Source organism: Selaginella moellendorffii, unplaced genomic scaffold (genome assembly GCF_000143415.4).
Source record: "Selaginella moellendorffii unplaced genomic scaffold, v1.0 SELMOscaffold_50, whole genome shotgun sequence".
Classification (NCBI taxonomy): Eukaryota; Viridiplantae; Streptophyta; class Lycopodiopsida; order Selaginellales; family Selaginellaceae; genus Selaginella; species Selaginella moellendorffii.
Window position 1 is genome coordinate 515,990 of NW_003314311.1, and position 21,050 is coordinate 537,039.

The 21,050-nt window shown below is 42.5% G+C and overlaps 7 protein-coding genes across 8 annotated transcripts; 3 read left to right on the top strand and 4 right to left on the bottom strand.

Moving 5' to 3' along the window:
* Positions 1-5,711: 5,711 nt before the first annotated feature.
* On the bottom strand, positions 5,712-7,377 carry LOC9648170. The gene is made up of 2 exons (XM_024686798.1): positions 7,058-7,377; positions 5,712-7,010 (listed from the first exon to the last, which is right to left on the bottom strand). The coding sequence occupies exon 2, from the start codon at positions 7,002-7,004 to the stop codon at positions 5,778-5,780; it is 1,227 nt and encodes a 408-aa protein (XP_024542566.1). The 5' UTR covers positions 7,005-7,010; positions 7,058-7,377; the 3' UTR covers positions 5,712-5,777.
* A 6,174-nt stretch (positions 7,378-13,551) lies between these two features.
* Positions 13,552-15,200, top strand: LOC9648172 (protein JINGUBANG). The gene has a single exon (XM_024686756.1). The coding sequence runs from the start codon at positions 13,629-13,631 to the stop codon at positions 15,078-15,080; it is 1,452 nt and encodes a 483-aa protein (XP_024542524.1). The 5' UTR covers positions 13,552-13,628; the 3' UTR covers positions 15,081-15,200.
* A 162-nt stretch (positions 15,201-15,362) lies between these two features.
* On the bottom strand, positions 15,363-16,314 carry LOC112350432. Of its 2 annotated transcripts, XM_024686629.1 has the most exons (3): positions 16,249-16,314; positions 15,773-16,191; positions 15,363-15,716 (listed from the first exon to the last, which is right to left on the bottom strand). In XM_024686629.1, the coding sequence occupies exons 2-3, from the start codon at positions 16,164-16,166 to the stop codon at positions 15,688-15,690; spliced, it is 423 nt and encodes a 140-aa protein (XP_024542397.1). In that variant the 5' UTR covers positions 16,167-16,191; positions 16,249-16,314; the 3' UTR covers positions 15,363-15,687. The 2 variants fall into 2 exon arrangements, with proteins under 2 accessions (XP_024542397.1, XP_024542396.1); XM_024686628.1 differs by having other exon boundaries at positions 15,363-16,191.
* Positions 16,237-17,642, top strand: LOC9648173 (serine/threonine-protein kinase BRI1-like 2). Its single transcript, XM_024686671.1, has 2 exons — positions 16,237-16,290; positions 16,383-17,642. The coding sequence occupies exons 1-2, from the start codon at positions 16,237-16,239 to the stop codon at positions 17,640-17,642; spliced, it is 1,314 nt and encodes a 437-aa protein (XP_024542439.1).
* A 166-nt stretch (positions 17,643-17,808) lies between these two features.
* LOC9648174 (DDB1- and CUL4-associated factor 12-A) lies at positions 17,809-19,685 on the bottom strand. Its single transcript, XM_002981706.2, has 12 exons — positions 19,636-19,685; positions 19,322-19,588; positions 19,159-19,261; positions 19,054-19,111; positions 18,856-18,986; positions 18,751-18,813; positions 18,546-18,699; positions 18,398-18,499; positions 18,291-18,346; positions 18,098-18,238; positions 18,011-18,049; positions 17,809-17,951 (listed from the first exon to the last, which is right to left on the bottom strand). Exons 1-10 carry the CDS (start codon positions 19,677-19,679, stop codon positions 18,113-18,115), a joined length of 1,104 nt encoding a protein of 367 aa, XP_002981752.1. The 5' UTR covers positions 19,680-19,685; the 3' UTR covers positions 17,809-17,951; positions 18,011-18,049; positions 18,098-18,112.
* Positions 19,686-19,764: 79 nt separating this feature from the next.
* LOC9648327 (DTW domain-containing protein 2) lies at positions 19,765-20,480 on the top strand. Its single transcript, XM_024686625.1, has one exon. It carries the CDS (start codon positions 19,795-19,797, stop codon positions 20,467-20,469), a length of 675 nt encoding a protein of 224 aa, XP_024542393.1. The 5' UTR covers positions 19,765-19,794; the 3' UTR covers positions 20,470-20,480.
* Positions 20,481-20,561: 81 nt separating this feature from the next.
* Positions 20,562-20,981, bottom strand: LOC9648175 (40S ribosomal protein S30). The gene is made up of 3 exons (XM_002981707.2): positions 20,917-20,981; positions 20,722-20,859; positions 20,562-20,667 (listed from the first exon to the last, which is right to left on the bottom strand). Exons 1-3 carry the CDS (start codon positions 20,918-20,920, stop codon positions 20,621-20,623), a joined length of 189 nt encoding a protein of 62 aa, XP_002981753.2. The 5' UTR covers positions 20,921-20,981; the 3' UTR covers positions 20,562-20,620.
* Between the last annotated feature and the right edge of the window lie 69 nt (positions 20,982-21,050).

The following is a 21,050-nucleotide window of genomic DNA, read 5'->3' on the forward strand; positions in this document are numbered from 1 at the left end:
GCCGTGATAGCAGCTCCAGCAGCAGCGGTGGCCATTGCTAGAGATCAAACAAAGAAGTGAAAGAAAACTATCGATAACACGATTGAGAAACCCCCACAGCTGCCGTTTTTATAGAATGGGTCATGCATGAGACACCAGCAATTGTTACTGCACCGGTAAATTCTTATATACTTCACCAATGGGCAGTAAGCAGAGATAAACAACGCCATCCCAGTTCAGTCAAGGAATTGGCTATTTATGGGAGTTAATGTAATGTAATGTAATAAACTATCCACAAATCCCACAAATAATCCCAGTACTGGAAGATTTGTGGCTCCATGCTTGGAAACAGCAACCTTTTGACATCTTCCCAAACATAACCAAAGCTTTAAGGATGTTTCTTTTGGTTGGTATAGATGGATATTGTCAAACATGCAAGATGGTAAAGGAGCATAGCATGTAGTTTTGTCTCAATTTATGCCAGACTCCCAGATCTGGATTTCATTTGATTTAGCGTGAGGTGCTAGGATTTGAGGGGAAAAAAAAGAAGTTATGTTTACTACCAAGATAATCACTTAAGCTTCTGCTCACCATGCATTTAACGGAAATTGGCATCTGAAGACTAATTTTAAATGCTATGCTTTTGTGGTTGGTTGGCATGGTTGATAACGTCCATAAGGTTTTTATTAAGATTATCAAAGCACCTTTATGTTTTTCTATAAATGCCCACAGGATCATCCTTACATTTAATAGGGGAAGATCTAAGAAAATATTTAGCTTCTTCTCTTTTAATTGTTAAGATTAAAACTTCTATGCTTTTAATACTTTTTAACCAACTTGAAATAAATTTCTGCACTTTGCAGATTCATAAATCTTGAATTTTGTTGCTAGTTCTCAAATAGATTAAAAGAATATCACAAAGTTTCATTTCCTATCCTGAGACAAAACCTCCACCCAAAGTGGATCACCTCATAAGCATTGCCCTAGTGGCACAAAAGCACTCTATATATTCAACATCCTTATTATTTAAAATATATATTCCTTTATGTTGCCAAGTTAAATTTATAACACTTATAATATTATTAAAGAGTATAGTATTAAAATCACCCCAATTTATGGTGGATAAAACAAATCTTACTAAAATAAAAAGGCCAATTACTTAAATAAAAAAGTTCTTGGATCTCTCTCTAAGAATTTCTTTTTTTTACACCTTCAACACTTGTCTTGTATATTAGTTTTAATTTTTCTAATCTTTATTTATTGCTTAATAAAGAATAGCTTTATTCATTTTTTTATCATATTAGATTGTGTTTATAGTTGCATACTTGAATTATTATTATAAACATCTTCCTAATTTGTTTTTGAGAGAAATAAATTCTTACTTAAATGGGATATTATAATGCTTTTTGCTATCTCAAGCTCTACAAATATAAAAACATATGAATCAACTTCTTTCCATCTACCATACTATCACAAACATGTAAGAGCTTAAATATTGGTATTAATGTTTTATTTTGTAAAGTTTCATTTTTATTTTTTTATTTACAAAAGATTTCACTTAAATTCTAAGTATCTTTAGAAAATTATCTTCATCACTAAAAATTTTTAAAAATGCTTTATAAATTGATCTCAAAAAACTCCTCAAATTTCTATATTATCATAACTATAATAGTTTGAAACATTTACTATGCTTTTATAAAATATATTTTTCAAACTAAAATAATTTTTTTATTTATGAGAAGTTAGCTAGATTCATCTTTTTTCTATTATCTAAATACTTAAGTTGTGAGGAAAATTCTTTTTTATTATGTGCTATGATAAATATTTTAGTTAATTCATTAAATATATTATATTTAATAAATGGTGTGCTTGTTAGAAATAATGCCTCTTGCTTTACTAAAAGACTTTTTATAAAAGATTAATATTGTCAACCATAACAATACTTTTCTTTTTAGTAATTTATTTCAAAAGAACTTGATAAGTAACTCTATAAAATATCAATTTTATTAAAAGTCTATAAATTTTTTATAAGTTGTGGTGGCTTTAGATTTACATATATATATATATATATATATATATATATATATATATATATATATATATATATATATATATATATATATATATATATAAGTAACAAATGAGAGTGAATTTCATTGAGAGAATCCAGAACAAGAAGCAAATAAAATATTAAAAGAAACAAGCATAGTATATACTATCCGGTAAACTTAGCTTTTTTATTGTCCTCACATGCAGCACAATCAGGCATCCGAACAAGCATCCAAACAAGGTGTGGAGGATCGGCAAAGCGAAACATTTTGCGACTTATAGCGCAATGAGCATTAAATCTATAAACTAAAAAATAACTTTATCAACAATAAAAAAGAAAACTGTAAAAAAAATTAAAAGAAGTTTTATAAAGAATTATTTTAGTTGAGTGAGAAGTTTTAAACTTAAATTTGAAGAGGAAATAAAAGATTAAATAGAGTTTTTAAAGCTGTAGTTTAATTATAAATGATAGTTGGTAGAAAAACTTTATAATTAAAGTCTTATTTTTAACAAATTAAAAACCTTGTTAATCCTTTGGACTCTACTACCAAAAGACTTGCTTTAGGTGATTATAATTAATTATTTAAGTTTGAAAAAAAATTCAATTATGAACAACATGCTTTATGAAAAGGGAAAAAAGCATAGAAAATCTTGCCTGCAATTGAAGCAATTGATTGTGCTAGCCACAACATCAAGAATCTACCCATATTCACAAAAAAATTCATTAAAACTAAGTAATAACTTAATATTTTTGTTTAAAGAAAGTACAACAATGTCTTAAAGATTCATAGTAGAAATAATTGTAGAGAAGATTTTTCTTTATATAGATGTTTTTCTCTCTCTATTTTCTTTTGAGGTATAAAAATAATTTTGTAGTATTTAATTTGAAAATAAGTTGTTGAATGTAAAAGAATCATCTAGTTTGCAAACTAGATCACCAGATATCAATATCAAGATGTAGTGTGATTCTTTTAACCAACTAACAAAATCAAACCTAAAACCCATTTGATACAAAATGTAAATTCGTAAGTTTAACCTTCCCAATAAGTCATCCAAGGGAAAAGGCTTATAAATAAATTTTTTCCAATCAATTAAGAGTTTTAAGATACTTAGGGTTAATGGTCATTGAGTTTAACTAATATTTGAACCATTATAGATCATTTTTCAAGTTATTTTCTTTAGTTGTTTACAATTCATTATACTTCCATACAATCTTACGCTTTCATAAATGGAAGTTAAAAATTGTAGCTCCCTACACTTCTGACTTTTAACCAATTGAAAAAAAAGGGTGTACTCTTGTTTATGGGCTTTTTTCCTCTATATTTGAACCCTCATGAATCGTCTCTCATATTTTTTCTTCAATTGTTTATAATATCTCATGAAGATGAATATTTTATAATACCTTTGCAATATTTATATATAAATGTTTATATTGATATTTTCTAATATATTGACTATATATTAAAAGAAAAAAAACTACAAATTATAGTAAATTATTTGTTTCAAGGAGGGATCTAGGCAGATTTTCTTTTAATCTTAGATTGGAAGCTAGTAAATCTTTTTAGCAACATTGTATACTTCAACTAGAGGCACATCTTTGAGGATAGCTATAAGTTTTTCCAATAAATAAAGGGTTATGTCATTTTCTCAATTGGAAAAGAATAATATAAATTGTAGATTCTCTTCCTATCACCTCTATAAATGTTTTATCTAACAATTTAATTGGCATTATCTAAGTTTGGAAATTTTAAAAACTTGAATTTATCCTTTTAAAGTAATGTTTCTAATGAGCTCAATAAGCTCCAAAACTTGGAATCCTTCAATCTCTTTAACAATTACTTGTAACATGAGATTCTTTAATCACTCACTTAACTATAGGAGTAGAAATGATTTAGAATTTTATACCCTCAACTTCAAATCAACCTTTTTCTTTATATCTTAATACACTAATAATGGAATTTGTGGTCAATCCATTGAAATAAGGGTATTCAATTTCTAATACACTTGATGATAGTTCAAAGTTGAGTGATTCAATGGTAATCAGGCTTAATCAAAGTTGCACCCCAAGTGGAAGTCTTCATCCACATATACTGTTTATGCCACAACTTCCAAGGAATTCAAGTAAGCTACTCTAATAATCACCTCCAATCAGAAAAAGGACCTTGGTAGAAAGTATGGATAAACATCTTTCATATTTCATAACAAATACTTGAAAGCAAGACCTTTATACCATAGGAATAGGTTTATCCATTTAAAGGTTCTTACAACCTAGTCCTTAATGATCAAGCTTGCACTAAACTTCAAAAAAAGCACGAGAAATATAAATTAAAATATAACTTTATTGAAACATTTTTTAATAAAGTGGTGTTTACACAACAATTTCTTTTAAATTCTTTTAAGATAAGCTAGTAAAAAAGAAAGTACCATTTTGGCTGACAAGATCAAACTATTATAGAAATTCCCTTGCCAAAGTAGGAAGTATGCACAACTATGCTAAAGTAGAGCTACTAAATACAATAAGTTTAATGACTTAAGCTAGAGTAATTCAGAACAAAGGGGAATCTAGAATTTTTTGTGGAACATAAGAAATAGGAAAAAATTTAGTTATAGTTTGAGCATATAAATAGTAGAGCATAAGTGATCTAGTTGACTTCTTAGGAATAGAAATAAATGAGAAATTAGTTCTAATTTTAAAAATAAGTTTTTATAGAAGCATAGTAAATGCTTCAATCTATTAGAGTCATAACATTGTGGGAAGCTCCATAGGAATTTGAAGACTTTTATAAGGCAATTTTACAAAGACTCTATAGGTAATTGTTGGTAATGAAGATGATCTGCTATAAACTGAAGCAAAGTTTATAATTGAAGCAAAAACTCTTGCCCCAAATGAAACAATAGAAAATGGAGTAACACAAGATAAAATATTGGTGTTAATTATTGAATTCTCTTTGATATTTCATGCTCCACAAATATAGAAGTGTTTGAATCAATGAATTTTTCCTCACTATACTACACACCATAATATCCCATTTAATGGAAATCCATTTCTCTTAAAAAACAGGCTAGCAAAGGTGAAAGCTAGTGTCTATGATAATAATTCAAGTGTGCAAACACAATCTAACGTGAGAATAGGAGTGGATGTAATTATTCTTTATCAAGTAACAAATAAGGATTGGTATGATTGCAATTGGTACATAGACAAGTGTTGAAGATTTAAAAAAAAAAAAAATATTTAGAGGGAGACCCAGGAACTTTTTTATTTGAGCAATTATACATGATATTTTTGCACTAGTATCAAGAACAAAGATTTAAAATATAATTTATTTGATATTAATACTGTGCTTCTTGATAAACTTAACTTTGCAACATAGAGGAACAAAGATGTGAAGCACTTTGGTACCAACTTTTGATAATTAATTTAAATATTAGTTCAAACAAATAAAAAAGCTAAATACAAATCTGTAGATGGTAGTGAATATACCTAAAATATGTTTGGATAATCTAGGGTATTCTACTATCTAATGGTTGTTATTCATTTAGATTAATCTTGTATTTATAATTTATAAACATGTATATAATTTATAAACTTTTTTAAACACTTTTTAAAATATTCTTTCTTTATTCTACCATCTAATGGCTGATATGCAATAAGGTTTATCTTGTGTTTATAAATTATAAACATGTTTATAATTATAAAATTTTGACATTACTGTAGCAACACTTAGCAAATTATTTTAAAAACACCAAAACTATTCCAAGATCTTCTTGCGCTTCAGTGCGGGCTCCGCGACCGCTAGTGGCAAGTTTGGGTAGTGAACGCGATTGCTGAGCGCGCCCAGTCCCCACAGAGCATATGCGTCGGCGGCTTGATCGTCTCTGTCAGGGCCCCAGACCGCAGTCCCACTGATGTGCGCAAGAACAGAGGCGCTCAGCTCCGTCACGAACAGCCCCGATCTGTGCTTCAGCACGCGGTGCGCCATCGAGGACTGCGTAGGCAGCACGATCACCTCCTCCTTTTCGAGGTGGAGCTGCTCTGGATTCTTAGGATCTGGCTGCAGGTGAACAGTGAACACCGCATTGATATTCGCGGGGGAGCCGATTGAAGATCCTAGCAGCCAGATCTTGAGATTCTTGCCCTGGCTGCGATGGTAGACACCGTTGTCGAAAGCGAGATGGAGAAGTCCGGCAGTAGTCGCGGTGGTGAGATGGAACCAGGTGATCCATGGCTCGTTCGTCACCTTGTTGATGCTAATCCTTCCAAAGGTACCGGTTCCCCCTTTCAAATTCCCAAGCAGGACGAACCAGGCATTTCCGTCGGGGCCAGTGATGAGCCCAACAGGGGTGCTTCCCTTCTCAGTCGGAATCTCAATCTCGAATGTGACTTCGGTATTCCTCTGTAGGCAGAATATTCTGCTACTCTCGTCCATGCTGGCGTACACGTACTCGTCTGTCGGCGCCACAAAGATGGGGCGGCGGCTGCAGGGGTAGTATGCCACGACAGCAAACTCCCGGTGATTCACCTTCGCCACGTGGCAGCTGTCCTTACACGTCACCCACAGGTAGTCGGAGCCGTCCTCTATGACGACGTGGGGGCCTCGGAGAGGCTTTGGAAGCCGAAACCTCCTCTCCACCCGTGGGGGCTTATTCTGTTGAGTCGCAATGGGATCAATGAGAAGTAAGCTGTTGTCGAACTGGAGCGTCACCCAGGCATAGCCCGGGTAAGCTTTGGAATCGCGGAGGCCATGAGCTCCTTGGTATGTGGATCCGTCCAGGGTGAATTTGGAAGCAAATGTCGGGCTGCCGGTTACTGGATCCAGTGCGACTTTGATGATCCCATTGCACTCCTGCTGGGTGATGAGCAGCAGCTCGTCTCCAATGGGGACGACCTCGTGCGTTTGAACGGTTGCAGGCAGCGCGTACTCCGAGACTTTCTTCTGGATACCCACAATGGGGACGATGCTGTTGCCGTTGTCCATTACGCTCTGCAGAGACGATGTGAGCAATTCTCAACATTCCAAAGTATCCTTACCTTCTTGGTGGTTGAACCAAAGTTTGAGAATGCAACTAGCTGCTGCAGCTCTTGATCGCCCAGGTGAGAGAAGAGGACTTTCAGAGCTCCAACTTGACCGCCTCACCTTGGGGCTGTGAAGATTTGCACGAAAACAATGAGGCAACAAGCTGGGCTTTATAGCCCCGTGAGTTGCAATGTCTACACTGTGACATCTACAGAGCGCATTTCTGTTCACATATTGTGTGGCTGTGGCTTTGCACAGGGAGAGAATGTACAAATTATTGGCGCAAAATGCCAAATAACTCACATAATGCCAAATAACACAAGTTTCACGTTGGGGATAAGGTTTAGATTTATTATATTAATTGCTAAGTGCTTTTGTTTAGTGTAATATGATATACAAGGAGAAAATGTCTTTTCAGATGTATCAACGTGCTGCATGCCATGATCCAAGAATTTCTTCCCTGCTCTAAGATAATCGAGAATCTCTGGAGAAGAAGTCCAATGAAAAATGGAACGAAGTACTGCGACAAGACTTTTTGGAGTATCATATACGTCCATACACCTTTGCTAAAAGTTGAAGGTGATGAAGTGGTGCTGGATTCCCACCTGACAATAGATGAGTTAATCAAGTATAAATATTTTTTTGTTAGCATATAATTTACTATGACTAATCCATTATATACTAATTTTGAATTAGCAAAATCTAGAGAATTTATTTGTGAGAGATAAATTTTAATTTTGAAACTATCATGAGCAAGATGAGCACTATGGACCCTTGCAACCATTAAGAGAACATTGTAAAGGAATGTAGAATTTCTCCTGCCAAATAAGATATCGTAGGAAAAAAAAAAAAAGAGATGATAAGATTCGTTTTGGACAATGGCAGCTTTAGTAGAAGGATAGAAAGCTGAAATAACAATTAGCGAGCCTTGTTCCACTTGTTCGTCGATAACTCTCATCCACGGCCCTCGATCTTTCCTCCCTCGTCCACCATGGAACCAATTTGGAGCGACCATATCTTCTTGGAAGAAACAATTAGTTCACAGAAGAATTTGAAAGAAAAAGAGTTGTTGAGCTGGACGCAGTCCATTCCAAGTCCCAGGGTTAATAGATTAGGAAGCTATGGATCTGGCGGAAGTGATAGATGAAGTTTCGATCGAAAGCATTGGTGGCATCTGGGAAAGTTATATCCACTTCGACAATGCCAACACCACTTTATCTCTCCAAGACATCTCGAACGCTGCTCTTGTCTATCTCCCAGGCTCGTGAAGGAACTCCCGAGCTAAAGCCATGGATCACAGCTCCAAAACCAAATCCTCTCTGGCTCGTCCTGCTTTCCTCCGGCCAGAAGGAATGCCTGCCAAATACGAAACAATAGCTTCTCTACAGGAACGATGGAGAAAAAGAGAGATTTTTACCAGGGTGTTTTTACCAGGGCGTGAGATCACAGGGCTGCATGGAACACCATCCTTGGCGAAGGAGACCACTGGATGGCTGGTAGCCACCGTCGCACCTCTTTAGAACCACTCCGAGCTTCCTTTTACGTCCACCAGAGCCCGCGAGATTGCAAAAGAAGAGGTTTTAGCGGAAGTCGGATTCTGCTGGAGCAATCTCCCAGTAAAACGCTGCTTCGTGAGATCACCTGTTTAATTGTCAAGAGCGCTGGGATTGATAGCTTGGACCTATCAAATCATATCAACGCCCTGGTGCTCGTATCAACGCCCTGGTAAACATCGAGGTACTCAACCCAGCTTCGCTGGAGATCTCGGGAATAGAAGTGGCAGGCATTGACGAAGATCCAGTGGAAAATCTCGACTTTGCAGAATCATGAGTACATTTGCGCATTTCGTTTCACAGCTGCCAGGCTACGAAGGATTACGAACGGTCTTCATACAACACAGGGAACAGCAGCAAAGCCCACGTCTTACTTACTTACTCGTCCGTTGCTTTGAAAAACTTCCCCGTGGAACAGTGGTTTCGATCCTTCAGTGCGAGGCAGGACAAAGCTGAGCGAGAATTTTTTTCTGTAACAGGCAGCATTGTTTCCAAGCACAGAGAACAGGCCAAGAATCTAGCCTCGATTGTTCTTCTTCTGCATCGTACTTGGAAACTCATCACATTCAAAGGCAAGTGCACAGTCCAATGACGAAATTTTCACGGTCCACTTTGTTTATAACGTAGGCTCTTGTGAGCCGTCATGTCAAACCATGGGGTACTACTTCCTTCTCTTTTCCTCCTTTTCTTCAGTCGCTTCTATAGAGACAATCGAACTTGTAGACTGTGGTGGCTTGTCCAGGTCTTGCACAGATCCTTATTACGACTGTCTAACGAACTTTCCTTGCAACGTGCACTCAAAAGAATGGCTCTCCTCACCGCTCGTCTGTCCTGGTAAACCTCCTGGGCTTGCGATCATGCTCGGGAATGGATGCTCAGTGCAGATTTGGAATTGTCCATCTACGCATGACCAACGATTTGTACCTTGTCAACCTTCCAATTGTCTATCCTTTCATTAGATTTCTTATCTCATACAAAACATAATATAGTGGCATTTCTTTTACCAGCAGTAACAATTGGTGGTGAACTCGTGCCTGCCCTTGCATAATGCATGACCCATTCTATAAGAGTGGGCAACTGTGGGCATTTCTCAATCAAGTTCCTCACTGTTCTAATAGAGTGTTTTTTCGTCCTCTTTTCTTCACTTTTTGTTTTGCAATGGCCACCGCTGCTGCTGGCGCTGCTGCTATCACGCCCACCTGCGGCTGCACTGCGGGGTGTGCTTGTGGGAATCCATGCCCATGCGGAGATAATTGCAAGTAAGCGATATCATTTGTGTTTTTATAGCTTTTGATTGATTCACAAATCCTTGGATCACAGATGTGCAGCAACGGGTGCTGCTGGACGAAGGTAAGCTTTGTGTTTTCCTTTCAATTAAATGCTGATTCGGCAACTCTTTTGATCCTGTGATAGTGGCCACGACGGAGTTTTCTGCGAATGTGGTGAAAACTGCAAGTGTGAGACATGCACCTGTGCCAAGATAACGGCCTCAGGCGAGCCCTTCTGCAAGTGCGGCCGGACATGCAGCTGCGAGACTTGCTCTTGCCCCAAGCCAGTGCAAGGTTGATGGACTTGAAAGAGAGATCTTTATGCAATTTTTAGATCAATAATAATTATAAAGTTTTGCTTACAGCTGTGGTCAAGCTGATTTCTTCTCGATCTGGAAAAAGAGACTTCTTCTTTTCTAAGACCTTTTTTCTCTTCTTTTACAGGACTTCCTCGCGCATGCTGGGCGAACAAACGGCAAAGAAGCTGGTCCGGAATGCTCAGCGTTTTGATTGTCCTTTTTATTTCTTACGTTTTGTGGCTTTTATAGAAAATCTTTAGAAATCTCCATGAAGCAGAGCAAAGAAAAGCAGCATTATGTCATTATATTCCATTCTTTTAAGTATATTCTAATCAATTGCGTAACATTTCGAACCAAGTATTTTTATTCCAGCAATCCATAAACCAACACTTTTGGTTACCAACTGCTTCCAGGACTATCTCCACGACATCAACCCTGGGAGAATCATTGGCCCAGCATCCACAACGCCACAGGCTACACCAAGGCGGAAGACAGAAGCCGCTCACGCCTAGAGATGCCCATCTCTCTGTGCAATACAGGAACAGAGATTCTATCTTATGTCATATATGACTACCCTGCCTACATGCGGCTATGGCTCTTCTTTCCCACACTAGACTTCCATGCCCAAGACCTCTAGCATTCATGGGAAACACGACCATGGCAGCAATGACTGCTCTTGATCTATGTGTCATTGAAGACTGGAGGGCACCGCTCATCAAAGCAACATGCCCCCACTTCCCAGACTGAAACATATAGCAAATGCTTGAATGCCCGACTCCCTGCTCTCCTCCCCACTCAAAAGTCCCATGCTCTCACAGGTTAACGGCAACTATAAACACAATTATCTATTTATCTATCTATCTATCTTTGGTTATTCTTTCCAAAGTTTTTTCACTTCCATTCTCTGTTGTTTATATGGTCGGCCACTGGACAGTCTACCTGGACATTGATTTGGGGTGGATATGGAATCGACTCCTCCCATCCCTTCGAAGATGAGTTGGCATCCACAACTCATCTTCGTGTTGAATATCCAATTCGTGTTGAGCACCCAAGTATTGGAAGATTTCAGACTCCATTCCTAGAAATAGCAATTTGCTAACATCTTCCCAAATGTAAGGATGCTCCTTTGGGTGTTGATCAAGTCGGTGGATATTAAATCTCACCTCCTCAACCTTGTTAAACACGCTTGCCAGCCAATCCTTAAGGAGAACAGCATTTGCAAGGTGTCTTCATCCATCCCAGTCTGGGATTTTAAAGTTGTCTCGATGATAATGGCAAGAGCACATTCGTTGTTGTGGTAGTCCATCCATACCCCGAGCAGCTCTCAAAACTCCCGGCTGAAGCTCAAGAATTGACAGCCGAAAAGTTTGCGGCAGCATGAGAAAAGTTTCTCCATCCTCCATTGAAATGAATAGAATCTAAACCTTATGAGCATTTAAATAGCACAAAGGTTTATGCTAGGGACTAAAAGGTCACATATACCCTAATATCCCTTTTGTACATTGCATCTAGTACAAATTTTGTGCATAATGCAGCCATTCTATAAACGGGCAGCTTTGGGCGTGTCTCCCAAGATGCGTCAGAAGGTGCGGCAGGTAGATTGATGAGCCGGGACAAAAGGCTTGGTGGCAGAAAACTTAGAAGAGTTTTGCAAATGTAAGATTATCAAAACAATTTACTGTAATCTATTGGTCTCATGTTTCTTAGTGGGTACTACTAGACTATGTAAACAGCTAATGAATGAAGGAATGAATCACTGTGTCTCATCTTCACTTGATCGAGAAATGGCCACCACTGCTGCTGTTGCTTCTGCTACCTGCGGCTGCACTGCGGGTGTGCTTGCGGGAGTCCATGCCCATCTGGAGCTAATTGCAAGTAAGTGATAAACGCATGATTTGTGTTTCTGTAACTTCTGATTGATCGACAACTCCGGATATTCAGAGCTGCTGGACGAAAGTAAGCTTCTACTATTCTTCTCAATTTAAGGGTTGGCAACTTTTTTGATCCTGTGGTAGTGGCCACGACGGAATTTTCTGCGCATGCGGTGCAAACTGCAAATGTGAGACATGCACCTGTGCCAAGAAAACGGCCTCAGGCGATCCCTGTTGCAAGTGCGGCCGGACATACAGCTGAGACTTGCTCTTGCCCCAAGCCTGTGCAAGGTTGATGGACATCAACGAAGAATTTTCTTGCATCTCTGAGAAATAACTTCTTGATGACAGGTTTAGCACTTCTGTGTACATACAGTAGTCCAAATTCCAAATTCAGATGGTCAAGAGAATCCTGCTAATTGTAAGCAAATACGTACAAAGTATAGGTTTAAAATTGTAAGCTAAGGATGATAAAATATGTTTTTATCATGGACGGTTTTCTTCATCATTGGAACTATATACTTACACAGGTAGTTGCATAAAGAACGGGACAAATCGGGGCAGTGGAATCTGGACGGCGTTATATAAACTTTGAGTGGAGCTTAGGCGATTCCTATAGCTTGACGGCACAGCTTGATTCTTTTGTTGTTTGTGATTGGGACTTCCAAATTGTTTGGATGCTAATGACCTTCATTTGTTCTTGTTTTCAATATTCATGGTTGGTATGGTCACTGGAAAAGTATGCTTTATATACTAATTTGCTATGATCATGATCCACTTAAGGTCGGTTGTTTGTTAATTACATACTAATTTGATCACTTTAGCTGGGCAGACTTGCGGCAGAAAGTGTCAAGAACGTTTCCTGTGACTTCACATGGGGCTGTGAGATCTTAAAACTTAAAACTCGTACAGTTCGAGAAAGTTGGTCAAAAAGAGAGGATTTGAGGTTGAAAGTTTGGAAGTTTGTCTCAACTTAAACGCTATTGAGTGAAAAACAAGTGAAGGGAAGGTTCACACAACTCTAAACTTTTTCATAAATCGTGCCGACTATCAGACAACATGCGTTGGGACGGGCATGACTGCATGAGTGCTCCACCTCGATGGAATAATACCGCGCACAAGCATCGAGTATTTGTATAATTTTTACTAAAATACTAAATTAGAGCATGGTCTAACTTAATTATTTTTGGAATCCACCGCGTCGAAAAATCGGATATCCATTAGAAAATTTTCTCGCACAAGAGAATACCAGAATTACTATCCTGCCAATGGCATATGGCGTATATAATGGACATTCCAAGATGGAATATTGTGGGCATCTAGATTCAGCCCAATGAACATGCACCACGTGGATTCGTGTGTTGTCCACGTGTGCGTGGTGCAAAGTTGCGTTTCTTACAAATTGCGCGCCATGAGAGGAAGTCTCCACAAAGTTTTGTCTCCCAACGCAACTTCCCTTCATGTTCCACGGGGAATAGTTGTTTTACCGTGATTTGCGAGAGATTTATTCATCCATATCCTGCAAGTAGAGTTCTTGAGAGCGATTCAAGTTAGTTGATCTCGAAAAGAGCGTTTCTCGATTTCTATAAGAAGAATGCCGTCGAGTTTCTACGAGAATGACACTGGCAGCGAGAGTTTTAGCAGCAGCAGCACGAAATTCAGCTCCATTCCCGCCAGCTCTAATACCAGCGATGCCGATCGATCATCTGGACGAGAGTCATGGTCTCTGAAAAGAAGCCTCAATCGTATTCACAATTCTAGAACAACTCGAGGAGCCGAAGGAGGAGGAGAAGTCGAAGATCAAGCTCGCGAACAATTTCGCCACGCCTCTTATTCCTGCCTGGGTTCTTTCCGGGCTCCACAAGGTCCCATTTTCTCTCTTTGCTGGGCTGGGAAAGATCTAGATCATGGGCTTTTGCTCGCTGGCTCCCAGGACAGCCATATCAGTCTGTGGCAGTGCTTCCACCGATCAGAGAATGAAGGAGCTTTGATCCACTTATCGGACTTCGCCAAGCTTGGAGATGGTGGCTGCGTCAAGTCCCTCCTCCAAATCACCCACAGAGGCAGAGCACTCTTCCTCAGCGCTCACCAGGACAACAAGATCCGCGTCTGGAAGACAGTCGAGCTTCTCAAGATCAACGAATTCGACTCCATCGCCAAGAACAGCAACAGATCATTCACGATGAAGCTCCTGGCGACGCTGCCCCGGGCCAGAGACGTCGCGAGGTCGTGTATGTTTCCCGCGAGGTATGTTCGCGTTCGTCGCCACAAGACTTGCCTGTGGCTCCAGCACACGGACACGATCTCGTCGCTCGCGAGCTCTCACGACGGATCTCTCGCCTTCTCGAGCTCCTGGGATCGCAGCGTCAAGGTCTGGAAGGTCTCCGACCTGCGATGCCTGCAATCCTTCCGAGCTCACGACGACGCGATCAATGCGCTGGTTGCGTCGCCGGAGGGATTTCTCTACACGGGATCCGCGGACTCGACGATCAGGGTGTGGAAGAAAGGGGGAAGCGATAGGAAGAAGAATTTTGCGCTGCTCGGCACACTGTTCCACGAGACGCTATCAAAGAGCGCTCGCAATGGCTCTACTGCAGTGAACGCGCTGGTTCTTGGGGGCGAGTTTCTCTACGCTGGACTCTCGGATTCCACAATTGCGGTGTGGGAGAAATCGCTAGCAGTGGTTGTTCTTGGCGATCGCGATCGCGATCACGATGATCCGTACATGAGTTGCGTGGAAAGATTGCGAGGGCACCGTGGAGCGGTGCTGTGCCTGGGACGCGCCGGGGAATTACTGTGCAGTGGATCCGCGGACGCGACCGTGAGGATCTGGAGTGGAGGGCTCGGTGGTCACTGTTGCCTGGGAGTTTTGAAAGGGCATACGGGACCGATCAAGTCGCTCGTGGTCGTGGCCATGGATCCGCGAGAGAAGAACGATGATATCGCGGAAGAAGATCGCAGAGAGGGAGACGAAGAGCGCGCGTTTTGTATCTATAGTGGAGGTCTGGATCGGCAAATCCGAGCGTGGAAGGTGCGCGCATTCTAATTCTACCCTGGACCAACGTTTGACAAGTGTTTGACTGGAATGAATATTCGTTTAAAATAGATTTGGCATCCTCTTTAAGATGAAAGAATATTCAAGAGTATACTTGAATATACTAGGTATTTTCTCTGAAACAGAAGAAATAAAATAAATTTGGCATCTCTAAAGAATATTCTCCTATAAAGTTATGGAAGAAAAGTTCTTCCTTGTTGCTAAAGAAAATGGGGCAAAAAAATAGTTTTGTTCTTTTGTAGAGCTCTGCCTTCTTTTTTTCCATTTTTTTTCTCCACCATGGCAGGCTTTCTCGTGCACGCTTTTCTTCTCCAACTGATAGGAATCGCGATCCTCGCCGCGGCGAGCGATACCAGAGCGCTCTTATCCTTGAAAAATGGAGTGGGCGATCCATCGCGGAGCCTCGAGAGCTGGAACGCGAGCACGCCCTCTTGCCAATGGCAAGGCGTGCTTTGCTCCGTCCATGGCCGCGTCGCGTCCCTGAGCCTCCAGTTCTTGGAGCTCCCGGCCTCTCTCCTGGCTTCCACCATCGAAGAGCTCCCCCGGCTCCGCCAGCTAAACGTCTCGGCCAGCAACTTCACGGAGCCCCTGGCTGGGATCACTCTCCACTCGTGCTCGCTCGAGTCCCTAAACATTTCCAGGAACAGTGAGCTCCGCGGGAGTTTTCCAATCGAGTTTCTTACCAGGTGCTCGGGCTTGCGGCGGCTGGACCTCTCGCAAAACCAGATAAGTGGCTCGATCTCTGGAGCGTCTTTCGGCGATGGTCGCTATGAGAGCTTGCAATGGCTGGACCTGTCCGGGAATGATCTGGCTGGAGCGATTCCTCCAGAGCTCCTCACTGCCTGTACCAATCTCCGGGAGCTCTACCTGTCTTACAACAGCTTCTCCGGGGCTTTCCCATCGCTCGGCTTCTCCAACAGCATCCGGAAGCTCAAGCTGGCCGGGAACTCTTTCACCGCTTTCGAGATCCGGTCGGGGGCTGCGTGTCGGAAGCTGGTCGAGCTGGACGTGTCGGCTAACAACATCTCCGGAAAGCTCTTCGTCCAGCCGACGCCGTCCTGTCCGAAGCTCAAGCATCTCAACATCTCGCTCAACTCCTTCTCTGGAACACCAGGCGACATTCTCGGTCGTCAAAGCTTAGAAAACGATGGTTTCTTACCGTCTCTCGAAGTTCTCGACGCCAGCTACAACGGGTTCGCCGGTGAAGTCCTCGGGATTCACCAGAACCTCGCGTTTCTCAACTTCAGCTCTAACAGATTCACCACGATTCGGGACAGCTTTTGTCTGGAGCAGAGCCCGCCGTTCAAGTTGACGAGCCTTCTACTGCCAAACAACAAGCTCGGCGTACGGGTGCTCGACTCGCTCGCAAACTGCACCAGTTTGGAGATGCTGGATTTTAGTTTCAACAACGCAACTGGAGAAATACCGGATCGTTTATGTGAGAACCACCCGCAGCTCCAGCATCTTCTTGCGTGGGTGAACAAACTCCAGGGCATCGTTCCGCCAGCTCTCGGGAATTGCACCAATCTGACCATCGCACTTTTGAGTTACAACAATCTGCATGGAGCTATCCCTCCGGACATCTCTCGCCTTCAGAACTTGTGGTGGCTTTCGTTGTCTTCAAACAGACTGACTGGGAAAATCCCGCCATCCCTGGGAGAGCTGCAAACCATCGTAGTTCTCCAGCTCGGAAACAACTCTCTGGAAGGTGGCGTACCTCTGGAGCTGTCGAAGTGCAAAAATCTGGTCATGTTGGACCTGAGTGCGAACCAGCTCACGGGCACGGTTCCTTCTCGCGTTGGTCGCGATTACACCGGAGAAATGGTTCTCGGTTTGGCCCCGGTCGTAGCAAGCTCCCTGGGGAACTGTAAAATTCTCGAGGTCCAGTTCTCCAAGTGCCGAGGAAGGGACGGGTTGTTTGCGCTCCAGGGACTCCGCCTGGAAGACTTGGAGCAGCGTGTGAGTGAGTTGGCGACCGAGTGCGTTTGGTCGATGCAATATCTGCCGCTGTTCAAGGTGGAACTGACCAGCCTCATCGTCCTGACTCTTTCGTACAACAATCTCACTGGTGGTATTCCTGGAGAATTGAGCAGCATGCAGAACTTGTATAAGCTGGATCTGGCACACAACTTTCTGGCCGGTCCGATACCTGAGTCGGTTGGTCAGCTCAAGAACATCCAGGTGCTGGACCTTTCAGAGAATTTCCTGAGCGGCCGGATTCCGGATTCGATTTCCGGGCTGACTTTTCTTTTCAACTTCAACGTTTCCTACAACAGATTGTCAGGCATGATTCCTCAGAAAGGCCAGCTTACCACTTTTCAGAGCAGTAGCTTTGAAGGTAATCCAGGACTGTATGGTTTCCCTCTCTCCAACATCCGCCCACAGGATTCTCCAGCCTTATCTGTAGAAGAACATCATTCGGACGATGGTTACCGTGAGGAGCTCCTGGCTGGAGTCCCATGCTTTATCATTTCGTTTCTGGTAGCCACCACCGCAACAATCCTTTTGACTCGTGCAAGGCAAGTCCAAAAAGTTCTAGGCCTGCGTAGATAAAGAAGTGTGTATATAAACTTCGATCGGATTTAAGAACGTCGTCGTTATATTTAAGAACATAACGCCGACGTAGTCGTTTTGTAAAGTGGTGCTGTATAAACTCTTTTCTATTGGCAATAGAATGTTCTTAAGAAAAATCTTGGGACCGATCACTCCCTGTAAGGTATCGACAAAAGTTATCTTTTAAATTGACATTTCACCTTTTGCGAAGGATAGCCTTGTTAAACACGGAAACATTTTGAGGAGAAACTACCACCTCAATCGAGCTAAGAGAACGACATTTTTTCATAGAAACAATCATACGCCAATCTGAAGAAAACAGAGTTACGATTCTTGCGGAAAAAATCTACGAAATTACGCATACACACCTAAGCCTCCCTTTTAGTGGTCCGCTATATACATTGAAACTGCAAGAACATGATCGATAGGTGAAAGACAAGACTCGATAAAGATACCTCTTGAGCAAGCTACTACCAAATAGCAGTATAGCACCCTTTTTGACCATACAAAGCTGGACCACCAACGGCGAGCAAAGAGGTGCCAGTCACGTCATATGAATGTGCATAAACAGCATGCCATTTGAAGTCTCGTTCGGCCTACAGAAAACGTAGATCAGAACCATAGCTTTTTTTATGGGTCACTCTTTACTGGAGCTCCTCTGCCAATCTTGTAATATAAGTGCTTATTTCCGCTAGCGTCCGGGTCTGCGATCCAGAAACGGATTACGACGCAATAGAAAATAATCTACGACATACCGAGAGTAAGGTACTTCATCGCTCTCATCTCGAAGAAAGATAATCGTCCCTTTCCACCTCCACATGTTAGCAAAGGACCTCTGAGACTCAACGAGCGAACACCTGCTAAGCCAAAATGAAAGATCCGTATATAAAGTCTAGATGTTACCCCAGCCGTCGTCCAGAGATTCAATGTGTTTAGTAAGATGCCCACATCTCATGTCGATGAAAGATACGTGCTTTTGAGAACCAACAGCCAAAACCGGGTACTGAATGGCAAGGCACTGCAAGTGCCTTCTGTAGTGCAGCTGGACGGTTGAAATCTAAAGAAGAAAGAAAACTAATATTATTCAAAGGAAGCTTGAAATACTTACCACTTCCATCACGTGTGGATCCCATATTTTGCAAGTGCCATCTTGACTCAGCGTCCCTAGAATCTGGAATGGAGTTGTAAAGATAAGAAATTCCAGTCTTGTTACCTCAGCCTGGGAACAGTATTTTATATCCCTCACTTTATCCCGGTGATATCTTCTCTCAGCAATGGGGCTTTCGTTGAGGTAAGAGCGGCTCCGGGTCACTGACCAGAGCTTTACAGTGGAATCCCGAGAACCTGTAGAGCAATCAATCATAGAAAGAGCCAGGACGATAAAAAGAAAAGAAGGAAACTTGACACAAACCAGTTGCAAGAACTGTGTCCGTAAGCCAGGAGGTTGCAAAAATCCAGTCGTCGTGTTTCTGCAAAAGGTAAAAGTTGTAAGCAAACAAAGAAAAAAGAAGCTCACCTTTAAGAGCTGCAATGGTTGGAAGGATGGAAGTCGAAAGACTGCAGCATCGTTTGGATGATCCGCTCCAGTCACGAGAAGCGACTTGGAGAGATTGAGCGAGCTAACGGATGAGGATCACGTCCACGATCGAGCAGAAATAGAAAAATCGTTGGAAGGATACATAGAGTGGATGCCGCAGGAAGAATCCACGGGCTCTGGCCGGCTCCACGAGTTCCTGCGAGGAAGTGTTATCTCGACACGTCGATCCTTCTGCGAGTGGACGAGCAGCAATTTGTTGTCCTTGGTGCCGAGCGCTACATTGGCATCGTCGATCCATGCCGCGGCAAACACCTTATCGCAGCTGCTGGATCCGATCGAGAGCTCGCGCTCGCGAAGGACGTGAGGGACATGGCACGCGGCTCTCTCCTTGCACAATCGCAGCTCTTCCCTGCGAAATATTCTCGTCGCGCATCGAAATCCAGCCAAGAATCTTACCCGCATTGGTTCGAAACCTCGCGTTTGCCGATGTAATCGATCATCGCCAGGGAATTTCATGAGAGATCGCGATCCCGCCGCTCGCAGCGCCAACGATAAACCCTACCTATTTGTCACGCAAATGGCAAATATTTCTAGGGTTCTTGCGAAGCGAAGGCAATGCGCCCACGATGCGATGGATGCGATAGGCCCTGCGCGGCGTGCCTGTGCCCGGCCATGCCCAAGGAGCGCATCCAGACGCGAAGAACAAGCGTGATCGTGCTGCAGCACCCGCTGGAGACGAGGCAGAAGCTCGCGACGGTACCGATTCTCGCCAAATGCCTCCATCCGGACTCCTGCGAGGTGATCGTCGGGCGGCGATTGAGGAAGGGATGCTCGGCGCAGCTGGATCGGCTCCTGGGATCGCCCGGATCGCCGGCATTGCAACCGGTCTTGCTGCTATTCCCAACGCCAGACGCCACGGAGATCTCTTCCTGGGCGAGAATTGGCGATGGAGCAGCAGGCGCCGAGAGGATCGTCTTGCTGATCGTGGACGCGACCTGGCAGCACGCCAAGGAGATGGTGAGCGCTAGCATGGAATTCCTGCGGGGATTCGCGATCCCGGTGTGCCTGCCGTTTGACAAGCGCAAGGAGGGGCTGGGAATGGGAGGGAATTCGGACCTAATCCTCAAGAAGGAGCCCTACCATGGGTGTATGAGCAGCATGGAGGCAGTGGCGAGGGCGCTGGGCGTGTTGGAGGGCGAAAATGGGGGAGAGATCGAGCGGGCATTGCTATCGGTGCTTCACAGGATGGTCTCGCTACAAATCTCCCATTTGCCACAATGTAAGAATTAGGGTTCTTCTTTTTTCAAACTGCTGAGATGATACGAAGAATTAGGTCTCCTTATTTTTCAAACTTAGGTCTATCGGCTGGGATGATGCACGTGTACGGTCAAGATGATTTAAAATCTCTCGTTTGCTTCAAAAAGAACTAAGAACATCGCCTCTACTTCTCAGACGAATTGGGGCCGCGCTTCTTGCCAAATCCGACCACTGAAAGCGCGAATCGTGAGCGAAACAGCAAGAAAATTTCAATCGCTAGCTCACCGGCGGTGACGAATCGCCTGTTGTATTGCTCCCTCTTGTGCGCCCGGCCCTTGGGCTTCTTCTTCTTGTCCTGCTTCTGGACCTTGGGCGTCTGGCCGCGCACCTTGCCCGCTCGGGCCAAAGATCCGTGCACCTTACCTGGAATCACAAGAAAACGCTATTGCTACAAGCGCAAATCCTCGCTCGCGGACTTACTCATCTTCCTCGCCGCCTCTGGAACTCCTTGCCCTAAATTTCACTTAGGGTTTTAGACAGAAGAATATTCTTTAGATTCCTTTACTTTTACATTAAGTTTATTTTTATTGCGGAAAAAATACTTTATATTCCTT